The sequence below is a fragment of the Ptiloglossa arizonensis genome, chromosome 1, assembly GCF_051014685.1.
Source record: "Ptiloglossa arizonensis isolate GNS036 chromosome 1, iyPtiAriz1_principal, whole genome shotgun sequence".
NCBI classification, from domain to species: domain Eukaryota; kingdom Metazoa; phylum Arthropoda; class Insecta; order Hymenoptera; family Colletidae; genus Ptiloglossa; species Ptiloglossa arizonensis.
Genome location: NC_135048.1, coordinates 17,492,364 through 17,514,906, shown reverse-complemented (window position 1 = coordinate 17,514,906; position 22,543 = coordinate 17,492,364). Strand labels below are relative to the sequence as shown.

Below are 22,543 nucleotides of genomic sequence, written 5' to 3'. Positions count from 1 at the left end.
TTCGCAAGGGTTTCTGATAGCGATTCTTACTACAATAGTAGATACTTTTTTTCTTTCGCGCAACGAGTAAAATTTCTACAATTTTCATCACGTTCTCCATAATTCTAGATAGGAAATTTCAGGAAATGTTGTTTTTATTCGGTTACGCGACATTGGACGTTGTTTCGCAAGGATCACTGATTGTGGTTGTCACTATGATACTAATCCTTCGCAAGGGGTCTCTGATAGCGATTTTCGCTACAATAGTAAATTGTTTTTTCTTTCATACAACAAATAACATTTCTATCGCGTTCTCCATAATTCTACATAGGAAATTGCAGGAAATATTCTTTTTATTAGGTCACGCGACATTGAACTTCCCTCCGCAGAGGTCCCCAATAGTGTTCGTCGTTACGATAGCATAAAATTTTTTTTTATTTTTTTTTTTTTTGATTTTTACGCGACGAGTGAAATTTCTCCAACTTCCACGACGTTCATCGCGACTCTCTGCGTGGGAAGTTGCAGGAAATATGGTTTTTTGTCGGATCGGCGAGCACGATGAACGACACGCTCCAGGAGACGGGAGGCCGTGAGAAAGGGACGGCTAGGAATACCGACGAAGGAAGATCTCCGTGGAATCACGTTTCCGATGTCGGCGGCCACGATGATTAATCGAGAGTTTTCTGGGCCGCGACACGACCATTTCGTTCATCGTTGGAACAAAGAGGCGGCTCGGATTATTTCGTAAGTCGATTCCACGTTTCGGCGTCGATACCGTGTCGATCGATACTCTGCGAAGATTCAAATGAAACAGGAAAGACGTTCGACGAGAAACTTGTGCTCCATTTTCACGCGGCGGTAAAAGTCACTTTTAGACAGTGTGAACATATTTGACCTTGGAATACCAAAGGTAAACAGAACGTTTTATATTGCTATTTTTGCAGAAATCTGAGTGCTCTAGCAATTAGATCGTGTCGCGACGAGGTAACAGTTTCGAGCTAGATTCTCACGTGACAGTGATTCTCGTAACAATATAACAAATTTTTACATGCCAATCGTTACTTTTAGAATACTTGGATAATAAATCAAATTTACCATTCGTTCGTTTCACTCTTGAAAACGATATTGTCACCGAGAGATCAAAATTTTCAGATTACCATCACGATAATAATAACAGTCGTGACAGTCCTGAGTGTGAAAATAAAACATTGTCTAAAGTCGTGACTTTTACTGTCGCGTAGAAACCATGCAAAATCCAATGTCTTGACAGTTTTGTTTTTCGATTATCGTGATCTTGATCGTTTACCTAAAAATTTCTATTTTCCGGTGACAGAGTTCATCTGTGATAAAATTACTTTATTGCAATGTCACTGTGATTTCATCTGGATGATCAAATTAATTTATTCCAGAGCACTCCATAAGTAACGAATGGTACGCAGCTGCGTAGAAATAATCAAAGAACCGCTAGGCTGTAGGGACAGTTACTGCTGCTTGGAAACGTACCTTTAGGCAGCGGGAATTTTGGTAACGACGCGTGACATCATCGAGGAACAGGGTCGAGATGGGAGGGAGCACGCGGTCGATTAGATAATTGGGCAAGATCGTTGCTTTCCAAACGATACTTCCGACACGTGAAATAAAATATCTCGAGCTCGGGTGCTTAGCAGGGCGTGGAACTATGTTCGAAAAGTCTACCTTTCAAGCAGCTCACGTGGGTCCGATTCTTATATACGATGTAATCCTCTTTGCACAAACAGGCCTCCTGCTGCCAGCAATACGCGTTCCTTATGCAGTCGATGTCGTATTGACACTTTCCTAAGGTATCTGAAAAAAAATTACGTTACAGGTTCGTTAAACGTTCAAATGTTTCGATAAAAGTGTACACTCCGGGGCAAAATGACGGTGTACGTTGTACGATCGTGTTTGTTGTCGATGGTGATCGTTGCGATTAGTTTCTTCAGCTCGTCTCAGGGTACGTTTAGTATTTTTAATACGTTTTATAGTATTCAAAATTCATGAAGTAATTAATAAGAGCAGTTTTTCGCAATCTATTACCGAACACTGCTCTACTCTTTTTTTTTCTTATATCGATTGAGTTTTTTTTGATGAATTAGACACCATTTTGTGGCTTTTGCTCGTTAATTTTGTAATATTTGCGATAAACTGTTTCTTTCGTCTTGGTATTAAAATACGATTCAGTTTGTCTGGTTAGACAACTTTTCACGGCACATTGTTTAAATTTTCTATTTATCTGAGCATCGAACGGTTTTGAAACACCAATTTGGTATTTTTTGTTATATCTTTCTTCCACGGTAAAGAAAATATCGTGAGCGTGCTTTCATTTTGTCCGAATCGTAGTAGCTTGTTATTACATTTTCTTCCAGGAAATATTTCAACGCAACTGTACAAAATCGATCATTAACACGCCTAGTTTAATTATATATGCGTACAATATACAGTGTGCATCCTGTAACGTGACGCATGATTCTTCAACCGTTTACGGCCATTTTACAAAAACAAATTTTTGATAAACATGTATCGTTTGTTTACATAGCAAAACCAAGGTCACTTTGAGTTTAACAAAAAGAATTTTTTCTCATTGTATTCTAGGGGACATTGAGGTAAATTCAAAGGCCACACAAAATCGTATTTTTATCGACACAATGTATACTACATTTACGATAACTTTTCGTTGTATTCTATTTTCAAACAGTGTAAACATATTTGACATAAGACTTGGATTTTATAATTGTACGATGTCGTAAAATAAATGAAAATTCACTACAGAAAACTCATTACAGGGTACAGACCTTCGAATCCAGCCGATCTAATTAATAGAACACTCAGATTTCTGCAAAAATAGCAATATAAAACGTTCTCTTCACATTCGGTATTCCAAGGTAAAATATATTCACACTATCTAAAAGTAAAATACGACGAAAAGCTGAATGTTCCATTTCCACTGAAATAAACATAGCACTGTGTTAATAAAAGTATAATATTCCACGGTTTTCGAATTTGTCCACTATTATATAACTAATGAAAAAAAAAAAAAACAAATTTGATCCCGTTTGACAAATCAGTTACCTCGATTCCGCTATGAAAACCTATTTTCAAAATTTATTCGAAAATTGTGTACTCGATACCTTCTTCAAAACTTGTTCCATTAAATGGTCGCAAATAAGTATTTATTCGAATATACAAGTTATTTTTTTCAATTGTCACTTTATCCCAGCTTCGTACGTTCGAGTTCATCGTCGAGCCGAGAATTCGTACACGATTCTCGGTTCTTTCGTTGCGCTCTTACAGTCTCGCTCGTACCGATGACGGATAAGTTGCGTGCGAGCACCGAATTGAAATCGATCGGTCACCGAGTTCTCGTGTTTTCCTAGCTGTGTACGAAAACTCGATGACCCCGTTCGTTCGCGCCACGCGCTCCACTCAGAGGTTGAAAACAGTTTCGATATCAGTCTCGGTTCTTCGAACAATTACGAGAACCGTAACAATGTTCCAACTATTGCGGATATATCGGTTCTGGCTCGTTTCGGTTCTTTGGAACCGATATTATATTGATTCCATAAGTGTTATTTTTCGATTCTCTATCAATTACAATTTGGTTCTATATAATATCAGTAGGTGTATTCTTGTATAAAACACAAATCCCGTTTAACGCGCCAATATTGTCAGTGTCGACAATACGTCAATTATGAAATTAAATTACAATCAACGTAATCATGAATGATTGGAACGTGTGAAAATAAACTTTTACACACAACAATACCAATGTAAACAATTCCGTTCAACGCGCCAATATTGCCACAGTGTCGACGATACGTCAATTATGAAATTAAATTACAATCAACGTAATCGTGAATGATTGAAACGTGTGAAAATAATTTGTAAAGATAAACTTTTATATACAATACCAATATAAACAATCCCATTTAACGCGCCAATATTGTCAGTGTCGACGATACGTCAATTATGAAATTAAATTACAATCAACGTAATCGTGAATGATTGAAACGTGTGAAAATAAACTTTTACACACAACAATACCAATGTAAACAATTCCATTCAACGCGCCAATATTGCCACAGTGTCGACGATACGTCAATTATGAAATTAAATTACAATCAACGTAATCGTGAATGATTGAAACGTGTGAAAATAATTTGTAAAGATAAACTTTTATATAAAATACCAATATAAACAATCCCGTTCAACGCGCCAATATTGTCCCAGTGTCGACGATACGTCAATTATGAAATTAAATTACAATCAACGTAATCATGAATGATTGGAACGTGTGAAAATAAACTTTTACACACAACAATACCAATGTAAACAATTCCGTTCAACACGCCAATATTGTCACAGTATCGATGATACGTCAATTATAAAATTAAATTACAATCAACGTAATCGTGAATGATTGAAACGTGTGAAAACAATTAATAAAAATAAACTTTTACACCCAACAATACCAATATTACGTACAGTCGAATCGTGATTAATACAAATTCGAGAAATAACAATTATAGAATCGGTATCTACAATCCCGTTCAACGCGCCAATATTGTTCCAGTATCGACGATACGTCAATTATGAAATTAAATCACAATCAACACAATCGTGAATGATTAAAACGTGAGAAAACAATTAATAAAAATAAACTTTTACACCCAACAATACCAATATCACGTACAATCGAATCGTGATTAATACAAATTCGAGAATAACAATTACAGAATCGGTATAGATTCAGTTCTATATTCTCCGGAATAATATCACTTCTCTGCAGAATAACCGAAAACAAAACCGATATAGGGCTAGAACCGATATGTATCCGTAAAAGTTACTATATTTTCCTTATAACCCTTTCCTTCGAAACTGATACACATTGAATCAGGAAACTGTTCTTTTCCTAACCGTTGCAAGCTCTGGAAGTTCCGTTCGATCGAAAAGTAATAATTTTCGTTCGATGTTGCCACATACGTACGAGGTGGTGATGTTCTGTCGATGCATCGCGGTGGTTCCTGGCTGACGTAGGAAATGGTCGCGCAGACGGTGACAGGCACGAGGACGAGGAGCCTCGAGAACCCGACCACCGTCCTGGTCGGTGTCATCCTCGTGCCGCCGCTTGAACGTCTTCTTCTCGTGGTTCCATCAGCACGGTACCAAGAGTCGCCGTCATTCCCGATCTCGACCGCTATCGTTCGTTCGTTCGTACGTAGGTTCCCTGTCGCGTTCGGGTTCTCGCGTTCCGATCTACTTCTGTGTTCTCTGGTCGCGCGTTACGCGACGCAAATGCGCGCACACGATCGCAGGGAAACACCGATCTATCCTCGCGCATCACGTTGGATTCCACGGCATGGTTTCACACTCGCGTTTGTTCGGCGCGCAATTACCACAGGATCTTCCTCGATACGATTCTCACCGATCGTTCGACTCTTGCCGAGTAAACCACGAACCGTGAAACTTGTCGCGCTTTACGGTTCGACCACTCCTCTCCGATTACCTTGAAACGGAAATCGAGTCAGTTTTCGGAATCGCGTACCCGGTAGACAACGCGCGTCGATTCGTTGCTATTGTTACCGGTATCGGGGACTGTGTATCGATCGTCGCTCAAATTGGGTTAAACGCTCGATTAACAATAACCGACGAATCTTTCTCCAATCTACGCTACAATGTGCCTCGTTCTCGCTTGCCCGTGGAATCGTTTCGACGTTTTCGTTTAGACCGCGTTCTGACCAGAGATGCTCGTTTTCATTGAAATAATCGATTTTTCGAATCTTAGAAAATTGATTTGTCGACAAATTCTAGTATCGATTTTTTCGATACTAAAATTGACCTGTTTGGGTTAAAGAATGGATTTTTCGTCAGTTAGAAAATTGATTTGCTAACAAATTGACTACGAATGAAAATCGATTTTTTGAATCTTAGAAAATTGATTTGTTGACAAATTTTAACATCGATTTTTTCGTAAGTTAGAAAATTGATTTGTTAACAAATTGGCTACGAATTAAAATTGATTTTTCGAATCTTAGAAAATTGATTGATTGACAAATTTTAGTATCGATTTTTTCGATACTAAAATTGACCTGTTCGGGTTAAAGAATGGATTTTTCGTCAGTTAGAAAATTGATTTGCTAACGAATTAGCTACGAATGAAAATCCATTTTTTGAATCTTAGAAAATTGATTTGTTGACAAATTGGCTACGAATTAAAATCGATTTTTCGAATCTTAGAAAAATAATTTGTCGACAAATTTTAGTATCGTTTTTTTCGATACTAAAATCGACCTGTTTAGGTAAAAGAATGGATTTTTCGTAAGTTAGAAAATTGATTTGCTAACAAATTGGCTACGAATGAAAATCGATACAGAAATCGATTCGTTTATTTAAGGAAATTGCATTTTCGAATCGATGTCGATCGAATATTAGAAAATTGCTTTGCTGTAAAATTAAATAGAGAAAAATTGATACAAAAATTAATCTACTTGTGTGAGAAAATTAGTCTCAGACGCGTCGAATTGTCCACAACCTGTGTGACAACCGCGTATCCGTAACAGGTTGTACGGTAGAGTTTCTCCAGATGGCACAAATTTAATTTTTCAAGCTGGCAGAGAGTCATCCTTGCCTCTTCTTGGCATTGTTTCCACCGAGCAAGTTGCAGCGTTATCTCCGACACGCGACCGACATATCTTGGGTTACGAAATGAGTTACCGAAGCAGAAAAGTAATGTTTTGTAATTTTTCGCTCCATCGAACGCAAACATATTCGAACGATTTTCAAGCGAGGAACTAGCAAGGTGGAGTATAAAATAATATTACGTTACGAACAGCACACCTTGTACAAACTTTCGTAAATTATACTAATTAGTAACAGCTAAAAAGAAATAAAAATTTTAAGAATCGTATTATCTTTATCGTATCGCGATAATAACGCGGTTAGATATTTTACAAATAGAAGAAAGAAAAATGGCTAAATAGTCGAACAATTTTGGAGCCCTTTGGAAATTTTTTACACCGTAGATAAATTTGTTAAACGTTCCTCAGACACTATGTATCATCGTAAGTAGCTTCTAACGATTCTCAGTATGGAGAAACTACTCGAATTCGAAAATTTGAGCACCAAAGTCAAATTTTAACTTTCGATTAATCGATCGAGAGATCCCGGCTGGTCGATTAACCGCCCTTGTGTCACGAACAATCTGTACAGCTGCACGAGGCGGCCCCGGTTACGAGAGACGTGATAAATTAATGCGCCTAAACACGTTGTAATTCGTTTAACCCTTTACGATCGGTCGTATTTGGGAGCACGAACGAACAACCGGATGGAACAGTTTCGAACAACCAACGGTTACCGTTAATTAATTTATCTCGTGTATATAAATTTCGTTTCAATTCGATGAACCGTTACACACGCGTTACGGAATACAATATCCCTCGAATAAAAGTATCATACATTTCCGTACAATACATCGATTTAGTATTATTACTCGAATAAATGGATTTTCGCGCAGCAAGTGGACTTCTTACGCAACAAAGACGATCGTTCGCTCCTCAAAGGTGAGTTTTATATTTTCAAAGCAGATATTTACCAGTAAAAAAAAGAAATAAGCATCAAAAAATTAAAAAAAAGTCCACACGAAAGTTTCTCGTTTCAAGACTCTGCGCGTAGAATCGTTCGAAAATCTTTTACCTACTTACGAATCACGGAATCGTACAATTTATATTCTTAGTTTTGTCAGTGATCGCGAAAGAAAATTGTTATTGAATATTCGTATTTCCACGAATATCGAGTGCAAACGAAAATATGTCAAATACAGCGAGAACTATCGAGGTGAAATGCATCGATTATCGCTGAAAATGTGCAACGATTAAACACGAACGCTGTTGCACACTCGTTACGCGTGAAACGCGCCCGAACGTTAGTTCCCTCTCGCTCGTACTCGTTGTTTCTCGTTCGCTCCCTCTCGCTCGCTCCGAGTGTTCTAGACTCGCTGTAACCGTTTCTCGCACGATCTGACGGTTCCGCGCTCGTTTGAACCGTTTCTCGAGTCGTTGCTTTTCACCCTTCACGTGTATTATCGAGCAAGGGGAGATAAGAACGATCGAATTTCGTCTTTTCTTCGATCGCTAACGTATTGCGTAATCGTTGACGACTCAGCGCGCGCTAAACCGTCGATCCTTGGTGCAGTTGTTTATCCTCGACTGGACGGTCGTGTGTTCCCACCGAGTTGTTAATTGCGAGCGTGTACGCGACCTCGAGAAGTCTTTGATCCAGCGGAGCAATTTTCGGTATTCAAGAAACGGGGACGTCGCGTCCCGGGGCCCTCGTATAAACATTTCCCGTGTACCCAGTAATCGGGGCAACGATGGTTTCAACCGCGGCAGAGACCACGCGTTTACCGATCGATGGGCAACCTTAGCGTGCTCCGCTTCCATAGTTTCGGTCTGTTACGCAACAAAACCGCTACGTACGACGAACACAGAAGCCATCGTTCGCGCGACGCGTCAAACTCGTTTCCGTTGTCGCGATGCGCCTTCAGATAAATTATAAACGTATCTTCGCCGACAACGAACTACTATTCCGAGCTGGAAGAGAAAGAAAGAGAGAGAGAGGAAGTTCGACGCGAATTACGTTGCCATTTTTTAAACGTACCAACACTTTCCCTTTTCACAAATTATATTTATACACCCGTTACAACGTTCTCGACTGGTCTTGTATTCCGAGATAAAATAAAATTATTACCTTATCGAAATTGGGTCAGTCTGGATTTAGAATAAAAATTTCAAGATTAGCGGTATTGAGAGTCACCTTTTCAATTATTCAAACTCTTGGAGGGAAAGAAATCCGCGCTACGGATTCTCCTTCAATTTAATTGCGAATTACTAGCTATTAGTATACGTTATTCGTGGCAATGATAGAGCGACGACGAAACGCCTCGACAACGATTGTATTCCTATCTCGACTCAATCTAATATCTCGCAAGTGTCGTGGAATGTTTTTTCGATTCACCTTTTGCTATCAATGTCTTAAACGACACACTTTCCCTGATATTATATCTTTCTATTCAAACGCATCTTGGATTCAATATCGCGATCCGAATATTTCATACAATAATTTACCGTCGGTTTAACAATCTCGATAGAACACATATATATATTCGAAAAAAGTTCTGTCTCTTTTTATATTTATATCTACCTGTACTGTACAACCGAGGAAACATTAATGTAATAACCTACGTATTTTACAATATCGATTTGGTTAATTGTAACAAAATTTAAGAAACAAAATTTGAATTTCTACGTGTAAAAAATGTATAAGAAATGTATATTAATATTAATAGATTTTGCAGATTTCGAAATGTTTTCTCTTCTCTTATTACTGTCACAAATAATCTTACGCGATTGATAATATTGTAATCTTTCCGCATTTTTCTTTACCGTGAAAATTTAATTCATCGTCGAATAAATTCCTAACGGGTGATCGAATTCGGTATCGCCTAACGCAAAGTATAAATTGTCACGAGCAAGCGACACATCGGTCCTCTCAGGGGGAACCAGTTTTGTCTCTGTACGTCATTTCGATTATTCATCGTCCATCCTACTCGAGTGCATACATATGTATTAGTCGCGATCGTCCGTCGCGTACAATTGTCTGGAATTTTCTCGCGCGGTTTTGCGCGATCATCGAAACCGAATATTCTTTCGCGTGTGAGAAAAGAAAAAAAAAGAACGACGTTGCGCGATTTCTCACCGTAGCCGGTAGATATTAGTGTTATTGTTATCGTTGCTCCGATTATTGCCACGCTCCCGTTTTTGTTTCGATCGCGTGGAACCAATGGTATCGTTCCCCGGTAAATGTGTACGTAGCGTACCACAATGGAAACGTCCCCCTGATAGCTGATAAAAGCGTTTCTTTCAAGGTTCGGAAAGCACCGAGGTAATTCTTCGATCGTAATATTTATCTTCGTTGTTTTCGTTCGAAAGGATAACAGAAAATATCCGATGAAAAATTGCAAAATATAAAATATTCGACCAATCGAAAACAATTGAAAACAATGAAGACAAACAGATACGCAAGAGAAAAAATCGCACGTCCGAGTCGAGTCGAAAATACGGAAATCCGGAAGCAACGTTTCGATATCTGTTTTCGTTGTTTCAATTTGGAGGAACGAGGAAAAACGTACGATCATAACTGAAGAAAACACAAGTCTTTGTCGAGCCGAAAATACGAAAAACAGTAAGACAAGATGACGAAGTTTGATGAAATTTATCGGTTCGAATTACGGTCATTTAGTAACGACGAATTTTCTCGTACGTATCGAAGATTCGAATATCAACGAAAATTCGCTCGTTCATTCTAGCCGAGAATACGGAAAACACCGAGATGAGGCGTTAATAAAATTTATCGGTTCGAATTATGGTCATTCAATAACGACGAATTTTCTCGTACGTATCGAAGATTCGAGTGTTACTGAAAATTCGCTCGTTCATTCGAACCGAGAATACGGAAAGCACCGAGACGAGGTAACGCGTTCGGCAAAATTTATCGGTTTGAATTACGGTCGTTCAATAACGACGAATTTTCTCGTACGTATCGAAGATTCAAGTGTTGCTGAAAATTCGTTAGTTCGATCGAACCGAGAATACGGAAAGCACCGAGACGAGGCGTTAATGAAATTTATCGTTTCGAATTACGGTCGCTCGTGCAATCGCGCGTCACGAAAAATTTTCTCGTACCTATCGTAAATTCGAGACTTGCTGAAAATTCACTCGTTCGATCGAGCCGAGAATACGGAAAGCACCGAGACGAGGCGTTAATGAAATTGATCGTTTCGAATTACGGTCGCTCGTGCAATCGCGCGTCACGAAGAATTTTCTCGTACGTATCGAGGATTCGAATATCGACGAAAATTCGCTCGTTCGTTCGAGCCGAGAATACGGAAAGCACCGAGACGAGGCGTTAATGAAATTTATCACTTAGAATTACGGTCTCTCGTGCAATCGCGCGTCACGAAGATTTTTCTCGTACCTATCGAAGATTCGAGTGTTGCTGAAAATTCCCTCGTTCGATCGAGCCGAGAATACGGAAAACACCGAGACGAGGCGTTAATGAAATTGATCGTTTCGAATCACGATCGGTCGTGCGATCGCGCGACACGACGAATTTTCCCGTACGTTTCGAAGGGCCTAGTGTCGGCATTGTTTCCACATCGCGTGTCGCTTCGTAATAGGGTTCGCGCAATGCCATGCTTTGTTCGAGCCGTGTGTCGCAATCCCGCCTCGAGGAACGGAGCGTTAGACCGAAATATCAGACCGCAGGAGGGAACGATCTCCCTTGTTCTTTAATTATGTGCGGTCCCAACCCGACGTTCACCTAACTGTGAGAACCAGCAGCGTAGATCCGGCCTCCCTGCTACCTATTCCCCACGAAACCCGCGGAGAGGATTACCCGGTCACGATGGAACGTATCCGCGCATTTAGTTGCGCATTTCTTACGAATTCGTTCGACCCGGATTATCGACGTCGCGACGACGGGACCGCGGGACGCTTAATTTTCCTCTCATCGATTATTTTCGCTCATTATCGCGCCATGAAACTCATCTTCGTTACTCTCGTTGCACGTGTACTTCATATTTCTCGATGCGTTCCCCCCGTAGATACCGATAAACGATTATTATCATTATTTTCAACGGTGTGGAAGCTCATTGGACGTGCACTTGGTATTTCTTTAAAGGTCTCCCTCTCTCTCTCTTCCGTAGATACCGATAAGCTGTTATCGTTAATATTGGCAATAAACGATGGTCAATTGTTTCCTGCGATCCCTTCCGATTAGATTTTTGCGTTTCGTTCGCGACTCGAGGTACGAGCGTGAATCTTTTTTAACGGAGCGCGAGGTAAACGTACACGCGTCGAAACGTAGACTCTTCGTCACAGGATCGTCACCTATTATTCTTTCGATGTCGAGGGAAAAACAACGTGAACCGTTTCGCTTCGTACCTCGAATCGTCGAGGAAGTTGGACACCTGCGCGTGTTCGTGATCGCGAAACGGGCCCGAAACAACGCGGCAACGACCGTAAATCGCAATTCACACTCACGTTCACGGAGCGGATGCTCGTGCTGTCCGTGCGCGGCGACGACTGCACTCCGCGCGGCTAAGCAGAAGCAGAGACCGATCGACAGCGCAACACCTCCCATTGGGAGACGAGCCGCCAAGCCCGCCATCTCCGTAAGTCCAGGACACCCGAGCTGTTGCTCTCCACTCGACTCGCGATCACAAAGTTCACCAGAGCTCCCTTCAACGTTCCGTTTTTAACGTTCGTTAGTCGGCTTTATCTAATCGTTACGCGTCCGTAAAATCGACCGTGTGAGTTACGTGTGTATACAAGACGCGTCATTTATTGTCTTAACCGGTCGATCGGTGTTGAAATCACGGCAACCGTGCCGTGGATGCGTCATCGGACATTTTCGATCTATGATTAATACATCGACCGGAACGCCGCGTCTCGAGTTTCACCTGCTCGAAATGGAATACTCGGAGATGTTTACCGACACCGACGACGAATTTTCGAAACTCCCGCGCGCGCTAAAAGCACACCCAATAGGGGATCGGGAGAAACTCTCGGCGAATGGCGACGTTGAACCCGAATTTCAACGACTATGGAATCTCCTGGAATGAAATCTTGGAAACTTCGAGCACAAGTAAACCATTTATTGTTCCGACTGCGTTTTAACGCACAGTCACGTGGACATTCGACGTAGATCGATAGCAATTGTTATCGAAACACTTCGTTTGAACAATTTGTGTTTTTATTTCGGAGAGAAACATAAAAGAGAAACGGGATAACGACAGTCCGTTCCCGCGACGATTCAAATGTAATAAAAAGGTATCGAACAACACGCTCGTTTACAATGGTTTACATTCGCGCGTGAAACTCTCCTACGAACACTCTTGGACTAAAACGGGGAACACGGTTCACGGGTTCGCTCGAATAAAATAAAGTAACGTTACCCGCCGTTAGCGACACTGTAAAATAAAAAATGCACAAAATGGAAAACCGGTGGGGCGGTCGACGCGTTACAATGCTCTCGATTTGCGAACGGTTCGCACCGATTTGTTCGCCATTTTTCTTGTAAAAAAAAAAAACAACTAAAACACTACGCTCTTACGTAAAAGTACAACGCGCGACAATTCTTTCACGAGAGCCGGGACTTGGCCTGCGCGCCAACGTTCAACGCTTCCCCCACCATTCATGTTCCCGCGCTACGAAGGAGGGAGCGAGATCGAACGAGAGCGCAGCATTAAGATCAAGAGGGAAAGAGAGAGAGAGAGAGAGAGAGAGAGAGAGAGAGAGAGAAACGAGACGAAGCGTCTCGAGTCTGTCTCGCTCCGTCCTCTAACTCTCGATGCTCCATTCTTTGTTCGAGCAACTCGAGGAACATCGAAATGCGCAAAAGACGAATCCTTCGTCAATACGGTGTGTTCAAAAAGTATCGCGAATTTTGTGTTTTTACAAAAATTATTAATTTATTCATGAATACACTACCTTCGGTCCAAGGTAGCTTCTCCGTATGCCACAGTCAACATTCGGAATGCATCCGCGCACTTAATTTCGTTTTTCACACAAAATTTGATACAGGTTCTTTGATCCATTTTTCTTAATAGGTAAAAATCGAAGACGATCCAAAACACGTGCAAGCAAAGCAGCTGTCAACCATTAAGTGAACATTCAAAATGGCCGAGCTTGCCGGCATAAGTGAGAGACATGAGTACCAACATAAAGCCACAAAAAGATCAAAATTCGAATATACGTAACCCGCGAAAATTCAAAATTCGCGATACTTTTTGAACACACCTAAATTTGTATTTTTACAATACAACAAACAAATTAGTGAACAAACTCGTACACTAATCTTTATTCGTTTACGCTCTCTCCGGCTCGCTCGAGTTCCATTTCCATCGGAGAAACGAGCGCACGGGGAATCGTATCCTCTCTACGTTGTAAGGTACGCGCCGGTCCCGAACCATTTGATTATTCGGAAAGTCATTTCGTTTTCTTTTTTTTTTGGTGAAAATGAAACACGATTTTCTCAGAACGTACAAACATTTGATTCAATTTATATATTCTCCATTTTGGAAAACGAAATCACTTTCAAAAGAACTCGGTATTTCCTCTTATCGTGGAGATATCGTATTCGTCGACTCGTCGCGATTAGGCGCCAGATAATGCGAATTTTGGTTCGGTGAATTTTCGAACGTATCATCGGCCGCGAGTACTGGCCGCAGCCGGCGCGGCGTGGAGCGTACTACCTTGATCAAAAAGTTCTAGGACTGTCCCTAAAAAACGGATTTAACACTATTCCTACCGGGACCGGTCAAATGACCGGTAGTACGATTTATACACTTTTGTAATAGTTTCTCTCTAAGACTCAATGCCAAAACTATAAAGTCGTTAGAAACAAAACATAATGTAGTTGTGGCACGATTTTATCCGAGAAGTGCCTTCCAGAAAATGGTTTACGGCACTTACAAGTGTTTACAGTTCTCGCTCGACTATCGGGTTAGCGGTGTTTATTTGCTTGGTTGATATCCGATACGGTCCAGATCCTCGAATATTCTTACGCCATATTATCTACTATGACGTAAAATAAATAAACTTATGACTGAAGGAAATGTATAGACGTCTTCTCATGAATTCAAATCAGTATAGTCTTGCGACACGAACAGAGTGCATCGAAACGTGAAAATCACAAAGAGCATACTTGGCAGTCTTTTATTATTATTTTGTAATATTCTATGTCATAGTACGTGTTATAAGTGCAATTTTCAAAATAGTGAACAAGACTAACAATACGTCGCAGTAAGTTTCACATTTTATCTTTTATTCATTTTTTTATCTATTTTGATTTACATTTTCATATTTTAGTTTTTATTTTCTCCGTTGAATATTTACCCCAAAATGTCAAGACGTTTGAGGAGTGCGAATGTATTATTAGAGAGAATAAATGATATCGATGCAGAATGTTCTGACGATGATCAGGAAATTCTGGATATGGAAAACGACAATACGGAAAATTATGATCCATTTGAAACCGACTCGAACACCGATGAGAACGAAGAGAATATTTCGAACGTACGTAGACGACGAAAGAGAAGGAGATTTTTAGTTAGTTCCGATAGTGAGAATGAGGAAGAGGCAAGCGAAATTGCGGTGGACGGAACTGTTTGGCAGGAAGTAAAAATAGGGTCTAATCCTGGAAGAGCACCTGATCATAATATTTTTAGGGAAACATCAGGTCCGACTGGGTACAGTAAACGTAATATTATGAAAGGCGAAGTTAGGACGGCATTTTCTGTGATAATTGATAAGAATATAATCGAACTTATAAGAAAGTGCACAAAGGCAGAGGCATTTAGAGTGTTGGGATATAAATGGGAACTGTCTACTGCAAAGTTATATGCATTTTTTGCAATTCTGTATGCACGCGGCGCATATGAGGCTAAGAATATAGATATAGCACTTCTGTGGAATAAAAAGTGGGGCCCGCCTTTTTTCTCAAATACTATGAGTAGACATGACTTTACGGAGATTATGAGATTTATTCGATTTGACGACAGAAATCAACGAAGCCAACGGTTACAAACTGATAAATTCGCTATGATTTCCGAAGTTTGGTACAAGTTTATTTACAACAGTCAAAATTGTTATAAACCAGGACCATACATTACTATTGACGAACAATTGTTTCCAACGAAAGCAAGGTGTAGATTCACTCAATACATGCCCAATAAACCGGACAAATTTGGTATAAAATTTTGGTTAGCATCCGATGTACGCAGCAAATATATTAGGTGGACCGGAAAGTAATGTCGTTTCTGCGCATGTCACTATTTGATTGTCATTTGTCAGCTCATTGTGTACATTAAAGTCGTAGCAAAAACATTCTGAGGTTATAGTGACTTGTTTAGTTGTAAATAATTAAATTTAAAATTTTTCTTTACAATTTTGGGTGAAATGGCCAGCCAAATACCAGAAGAGGTACATATCCGGCATTGCATGCTTTTTGAGTTTCGCAAGGGTAGTAACGCAACAGTTGCTACCAAAAACATTTGCGATGTTTATCCAAATGCATTAGACGTTCGTAAATGCCAAAGGTGGTTTTCCAAATTCAAATCCGGTAATTTTGATCTTTCCGACTCGTATCGATCAGGAAGACCAACAACGTTAGACAATGACGTGTTAAGTGCGGAAGTGGAAGCAAATCCGAGTCAGACAATCGAGGAATTGTCAAACAGTCTTAACCAACCTTGGTCGACCATCCAAGAACATTTGCAGCAGATTGGGAAAGTAAGCAGAGCAGGTGTTTGGGTCCCGCATAATCTGTCCGAAGAGAACAAGGCTAACCGATCCACCACATGCAACTTATTGCTTCAACGGCACAATACAGAAGCGTTTTTTGATCGCTTGATCACCGGAGATGAAAAGTGGGTTCTTTATGATAATCCAAAACGCAAAAGGCAGTGGCTCTCTCCAAATGAATCGCCACAAAGTACTGCTAAGCCAGGTTTACACCCCAAAAAGGCCCTTTTGTGTGTTTGGTGGAGTATTCGCGGCGTTGTTCATTTTGAAGTGCTGAAACCTGGACAGACTGTGAATGCAGACCTTTACTGTGAACAATTAGATCGTGTAAATAGATCTTTAATTGAAAAGTGGCCAGCGATTGTCAACAGAAAAGGCGTTATTCTGCAACACGATAATGCAAGACCGCATTGCGCAAGACGAACCTTGGCAAAAATTAATGAATTGGGGTGGGAGGTACTGCCTCACCCACCATACTCGCCCGATGTTGCACCATCGGATTTCCATTTATTCCGATCGCTTCAACACTTTCTAAGTGGCAAAAGATTTGCAAATTTGGATGATATTCAAAATGCCATCTCTGTATATTTTGCTCAAAAACCAATTGATTTTTATCGATCCGGCATTGAAAATTTGCACACTAGATGGCAAAAGGTTGTTGATAATGAGGGTGATTATATCATTGATTAAAAATAAAAACTCGTTAAAAATTTATGTGTTTGAATTTAATGTAAGGAAACGACATTACTCTCCGGTCCCCCTAATATAATAAACGGCTTTCCATATTTGGGAAAAGATGAAAGTAGAGAACCCTCAGTTCCTCTTGGAGAGTTTGTCACTATGAAATTAGCAGAACCGTATGTAGGATGTGGAAGAAATATAACCAGAGACAACTTTTTTACAAGCCTACCTTTAGCAACAAAACTTTTAGCAAAAAAAACTACGATTGTTGGAACAATTAGAGCAAATAGGAAAGAGCTACCAAAACTAGCAAAACTGAAAAACGACGACATGGCACTTTTCTCAAGCAAACACTATCGCTCAAATAATTGTATGTTGACAATTTACAAAGCCAAACCAAGAAAGAAAGTTTTAATTCTCAGTTCAATGCACAACTCCGTACAAGTTGAAGAAAACGACACCCGAACACCGGAGACAATTCAATTGTATAATAGCACCAAATTTGGCGTAGATGTGACCGATCAAATGGCCAGAAATTATTCGGTAAAATCTAAATCTCGGAGATGGCCTTTGCAAGTATTTTTTAATATCTTGGATTTAGCCGGGATAAATGCATGGGTGTTATATAAAGAAACTGCGGGAGGAGAAATTACAAGACAGGAATTTCTATTCCAATTGGCAGAAGAACTTGCCATCGAATATCAACGAGAGCTCGGCAAAGAAAATCAACCAATACCCATCGCAAGTACAAGTACAGGTTCCCGTGAACGGAAAACATGTCAGATAAGGTATTGTAAAGATAATAAGACGAACAAAATCTGTCTAAAATGTAAAAAGTACGTATGCGGAAAATGTACAGTTGCGAAGCCCATTTGTAAAAAATGCGACGAAAAAGAATGAAATGTAGATTATGTACTCTTGAATAAAAGAAAATATATTTTTATACTGGTAAACTGGCTATTGGTCTGCATTCAATATTGAAAATATAAGTTGTGAAAGACCGGTCATTTGACCGGTCGCGGTAGGAATAGGTATAGGCAGGCAATGGGGACTACTTTGAAGGGGACCATATCGATTTGGACGAATACGAATGTTGACTGTGGCATACGGAGAAGCTACCTTGGACCGAAGCAACGTTTATCGGTGGTACAAAATGTTCTCAGAAGGCCGAGAAGATGGGAACGACAAAGAGCGTGCCGGACGCCCGAGCACTTCAACAACAGACGAAAAAATGAATGAAGTGGAGAAAATGATATTGGCCAATCGTCGAATCACCGTTAGAGAAGTTTCTGAGGACCTAAACATATCGATTGGCTGGTGCCATTCGATTTTTATCAATGATTTGGGCATGAGACGGGTCGCCGCGAAATTCGTACCAAAATTGCTCAATTGCGACCAAAAACAGCTTCGCATGAACATTGCTAATGAGATGTTGGACTCTGTCCGCGACGACCCAAATTTGCTCCAGAGGGTCATAACTGGTGACGAATCGCTTGACGAGATAAAGACGGCATCGAAGGAGGAGCTGGAAAGAATACAAAAAAATGATTTTTTGAAGTGCTTTGAAGATTGGAAAAACCGTTGGCACAAATGTATAATATCTCATGGGGATTACTTTGAAGGGGGGAAAATAGATATTCATGAATAAATAAATAATTTTTGAAAAAACACAAAATTCGCGATACTTTTTGAACACACCTCGTACGTGAAGTGTCGGTAGGAATAGATATAGGCAGGCAATGGGGACTACTTTGAAGGGGACCATATCGATTTGGACGAATACGAATGTTGACTGTGGCATACGGAGAAGCTACCTTGGACCGAAGCAACGTTTATCGGTGGTACAAAATGTTCTCAGAAGGCCGAGAAGATGGGAACGACAAAGAGCGTGCCGGACGCCCGAGCACTTCAACAACAGACGAAAAAATGAATGAAGTGGAGAAAATGATATTGGCCAATCGTCGAATCACCGTTAGAGAAGTTTCTGAGGACCTAAACATATCGATTGGCTGGTGCCATTCGATTTTTATCAATGATTTGGGCATGAGACGGGTCGCCGCGAAATTCGTACCAAAATTGCTCAATTGCGACCAAAAACAGCTTCGCATGAACATTGCTAATGAGATGTTGGACTCTGTCCGCGACGACCCAAATTTGCTCCAGAGGGTCATAACTGGTGACGAATCGCTTGACGAGATAAAGACGGCATCGAAGGAGGAGCTGGAAAGAATACAAAAAAATGATTTTTTGAAGTGCTTTGAAGATTGGAAAAACCGTTGGCACAAATGTATAATATCTCATGGGGATTACTTTGAAGGGGGGAAAATAGATATTCATGAATAAATAAATAATTTTTGAAAAAACACAAAATTCGCGATACTTTTTGAACACACCTCGTACGTGAAGTGTCGGTAGGAATAGATATAGGCAGGCAATGGGGACTACTTTGAAGGGGACCATATCGATTTGGACGAATACGAATGTTGACTGTGGCATACGGAGAAGCTACCTTGGACCGAAGCAACGTTTATCGGTGGTACAAAATGTTCTCAGAAGGCCGAGAAGATGGGAACGACAAAGAGCGTGCCGGACGCCCGAGCACTTCAACAACAGACGAAAAAATGAATGAAGTGGAGAAAATGATATTGGCCAATCGTCGAATCACCGTTAGAGAAGTTTCTGAGGACCTAAACATATCGATTGGCTGGTGCCATTCGATTTTTATCAATGATTTGGGCATGAGACAGGTCGCCGCGAAATTCGTACCAAAATTGCTCAATTGCGACCAAAAACAGCTTCGCATGAACATTGCTAATGAGATGTTGGACTCTGTCCGCGACGACCCAAATTTGCTCCAGAGGGTCATAACTGGTGACGAATCGCTTGACGAGATAAAGACGGCATCGAAGGAGGAGCTGGAAAGAATACAAAAAAATGATTTTTTGAAGTGCTTTGAAGATTGGAAAAACCGTTGGCACAAATGTATAATATCTCATGGGGATTACTTTGAAGGGGGGAAAATAGATATTCATGAATAAATAAATAATTTTTGAAAAAACACAAAATTCGCGATACTTTTTGAACACACCTCGTACGTGAAGTGTCGGTAGGAATAGATATAGGCAGGCAATGGGGACTACTTTGAAGGGGACCATATCGATTTGGACGAATACGAATGTTGACTGTGGCATACGGAGAAGCTACCTTGGACCGAAGCAACGTTTATCGGTGGTACAAAATGTTCTCAGAAGGCCGAGAAGATGGGAACGACAAAGAGCGTGCCGGACGCCCGAGCACTTCAACAACAGACGAAAAAATGAATGAAGTGGAGAAAATGATATTGGCCAATCGTCGAATCACCGTTAGAGAAGTTTCTGAGGACCTAAACATATCGATTGGCTGGTGCCATTCGATTTTTATCAATGATTTGGGCATGAGACAGGTCGCCGCGAAATTCGTACCAAAATTGCTCAATTGCGACCAAAAACAGCTTCGCATGAACATTGCTAATGAGATGTTGGACTCTGTCCGCGACGACCCAAATTTGCTCCAGAGGGTCATAACTGGTGACGAATCGCTTGACGAGATAAAGACGGCATCGAAGGAGGAGCTGGAAAGAATACAAAAAAATGATTTTTTGAAGTGCTTTGAAGATTGGAAAAACCGTTGGCACAAATGTATAATATCTCATGGGGATTACTTTGAAGGGGGGAAAATAGATATTCATGAATAAATAAATAATTTTTGAAAAAACACAAAATTCGCGATACTTTTTGAACACACCTCGTACGTGAAGTGTCGGTAGGAATAGATATAGGCAGGCAATGGGGACTACTTTGAAGGGGACCATATCGATTTGGACGAATACGAATGTTGACTGTGGCATACGGAGAAGCTACCTTGGACCGAAGCAACGTTTATCGGTGGTACAAAATGTTCTCAGAAGGCCGAGAAGATGGGAACGACAAAGAGCGTGCCGGACGCCCGAGCACTTCAACAACAGACGAAAAAATGAATGAAGTGGAGAAAATGATATTGGCCAATCGTCGAATCACCGTTAGAGAAGTTTCTGAGGACCTAAACATATCGATTGGCTGGTGCCATTCGATTTTTATCAATGATTTGGGCATGAGACGGGTCGCCGCGAAATTCGTACCAAAATTGCTCAATTGCGACCAAAAACAGCTTCGCATGAACATTGCTAATGAGATGTTGGACTCTGTCCGCGACGACCCAAATTTGCTCCAGAGGGTCATAACTGGTGACGAATCGTGGGTTTATGGTTATGTCGTGGAAACCAAAGCTCAATCATCTCAATGGAAGCTGTCACACGAACCAAGACCGAAAAAAGCGCGCCAAGTTCGGTCGAATGTGAAAGTTTTGCTGACAGTTTTCTTCGATTGCAGGGGCGTGGTGCATCATGAGTTCTTGCCACAGGGTAGAACGGTCAATAAAGAATATTACCTGCAAGTTATGCGCAATTTGCGCGAAGCAATCCGCCAGAAACGCCCGGATTTGTGGAAGAACAAAAATTGGCTTTTGCACCACGATAACGCCCCTGCTCACACATCCTTGCTTGTGCGCGACTTTTTAGCCAAAAACAACACACTAATGATGCCGCAGCCACCGTATTCCCCAGATCTGGCCCCCTGCGACTTTTTCTTGTTCCCTAAACTGAAGAGGCCCATGAAAGGACGACGTTACGCTACGCTTGACGAGATAAAGACGGCATTGAAGGAGGAGCTGGAAAGAATACAAAAAAATGATTTTTTGAAGTGCTTTGAAGATTGGAAAAACCGTTGGCACAAATGTATAATATCTCATGGGGATTACTTTGAAGGGGGGAAAATAGATATTCATGAATAAATAAATAATTTTTGAAAAAACACAAAATTCGCGATACTTTTGAACACACCTCGTAAATTTGTATTTTTGATTTTATGAATAAAGTCCTAAAACTTTTTGATCAAGGTAGTACGCTCCACGCCGCGCCGGCTGCGGCCAGTACTTGCGGCCGATGATATTCCAGCGCGTTAATTGCGTGCACGTCGAAGGAAGTCTTTAAACGCTCGGATGCACCCGATGCACTCTCTCGTTGCACTCGGTGCACGTAGTAACTCTGCGCGTGGAATCGCGAAAACGACACCCGACACCTAAAATTTTTTCCTTTTCCGCGCTGAATCCCGCGGCGTGTTTCACGTCACCTCCAGGTGGCTGAAAATAAAAGCGCTCACCGGACGGAGCGGCGTTTTCGCGCGCTTGTTAACGCTGGATAAAACACAACGAAACGGAAACGCGCGAATGGGGGTACGAGACAAACGACAAACGCGACGTAACGCGGCGTTCCGATCGTCCTAGATCCGGCTGCGGAAACGCGATGCGGACGAAGGCTGCCGGCTGAAACAGCGGCGGAGATCCCAGGAAACGAGCACCTGAAAAATATGTACGCGAGATTAAAAATTATTACGTTGTATCGTCGTGGTAGCGATTAATTTCTACGAGTACGA

The 22,543-nt window shown here is 40.9% G+C and overlaps 4 protein-coding genes and 1 long non-coding RNA gene across 9 annotated transcripts in view; 3 read left to right on the top strand and 2 right to left on the bottom strand.

Annotated features, from left to right (window-relative positions):
• The window catches only part of LOC143153998 (uncharacterized), a 36,470-nt gene that overhangs the window by 4,551 nt on the left and 9,376 nt on the right, over positions 1 to 22,543 (bottom strand). Inside the window, exons 1-3 of one of the 5 annotated variants that reach the window (XM_076325731.1) lie at positions 12,093 to 12,199; positions 4,982 to 5,500; positions 1,675 to 1,803 (exon numbers count right to left, since the gene is read on the bottom strand). In XM_076325731.1, coding sequence (XP_076181846.1) covers positions 1,675 to 1,803; positions 4,982 to 5,108 — 256 coding nt within the window. In that variant the 5' untranslated portion in view covers positions 5,109 to 5,500; positions 12,093 to 12,199. Of the gene's footprint in view, positions 1 to 1,674; positions 1,804 to 4,981; positions 5,501 to 11,939; positions 12,378 to 13,541; positions 22,469 to 22,543 lie in introns of those variants that run through there. The other 4 variants (XM_076325722.1, XM_076325740.1, XM_076325749.1 and 1 more) reach the window with 4 other exon arrangements.
• LOC143154027 (uncharacterized) lies at positions 5,514 to 11,932 on the bottom strand. The gene is made up of 2 exons (XR_012993963.1): positions 6,527 to 11,932; positions 5,514 to 5,728 (listed from the first exon to the last, which is right to left on the bottom strand). It is a non-coding gene; the product is annotated as an uncharacterized LOC143154027 (long non-coding RNA).
• LOC143147073 (uncharacterized) lies at positions 14,424 to 15,863 on the top strand. The gene is made up of 2 exons (XM_076311949.1): positions 14,424 to 14,855; positions 14,922 to 15,863. The coding sequence occupies exon 2, from the start codon at positions 14,955 to 14,957 to the stop codon at positions 15,861 to 15,863; it is 909 nt and encodes a 302-aa protein (XP_076168064.1). The 5' UTR covers positions 14,424 to 14,855; positions 14,922 to 14,954.
• LOC143154024 (protein GVQW3-like) lies at positions 18,060 to 18,729 on the top strand. Its single transcript, XM_076325777.1, has one exon. The coding sequence runs from the start codon at positions 18,127 to 18,129 to the stop codon at positions 18,682 to 18,684; it is 558 nt and encodes a 185-aa protein (XP_076181892.1). The 5' UTR covers positions 18,060 to 18,126; the 3' UTR covers positions 18,685 to 18,729.
• On the top strand, positions 18,717 to 19,666 carry LOC143154019 (protein GVQW3-like). The gene has a single exon (XM_076325763.1). It carries the CDS (start codon positions 18,822 to 18,824, stop codon positions 19,377 to 19,379), a length of 558 nt encoding a protein of 185 aa, XP_076181878.1. The 5' UTR covers positions 18,717 to 18,821; the 3' UTR covers positions 19,380 to 19,666.

What these genes read in the sequence shown, in the direction of transcription:
- LOC143147073 (XM_076311949.1), top strand. Translation starts at nt 14,955, where the DNA reads ATGTCAAGACGTTTGAGGAGTGCGAATGTATTATTAGAGAGAATAAAT.
- LOC143154024 (XM_076325777.1), top strand. Translation starts at nt 18,127, where the DNA reads ATGTTGACTGTGGCATACGGAGAAGCTACCTTGGACCGAAGCAACGTT.
- LOC143154019 (XM_076325763.1), top strand. Translation starts at nt 18,822, where the DNA reads ATGTTGACTGTGGCATACGGAGAAGCTACCTTGGACCGAAGCAACGTT.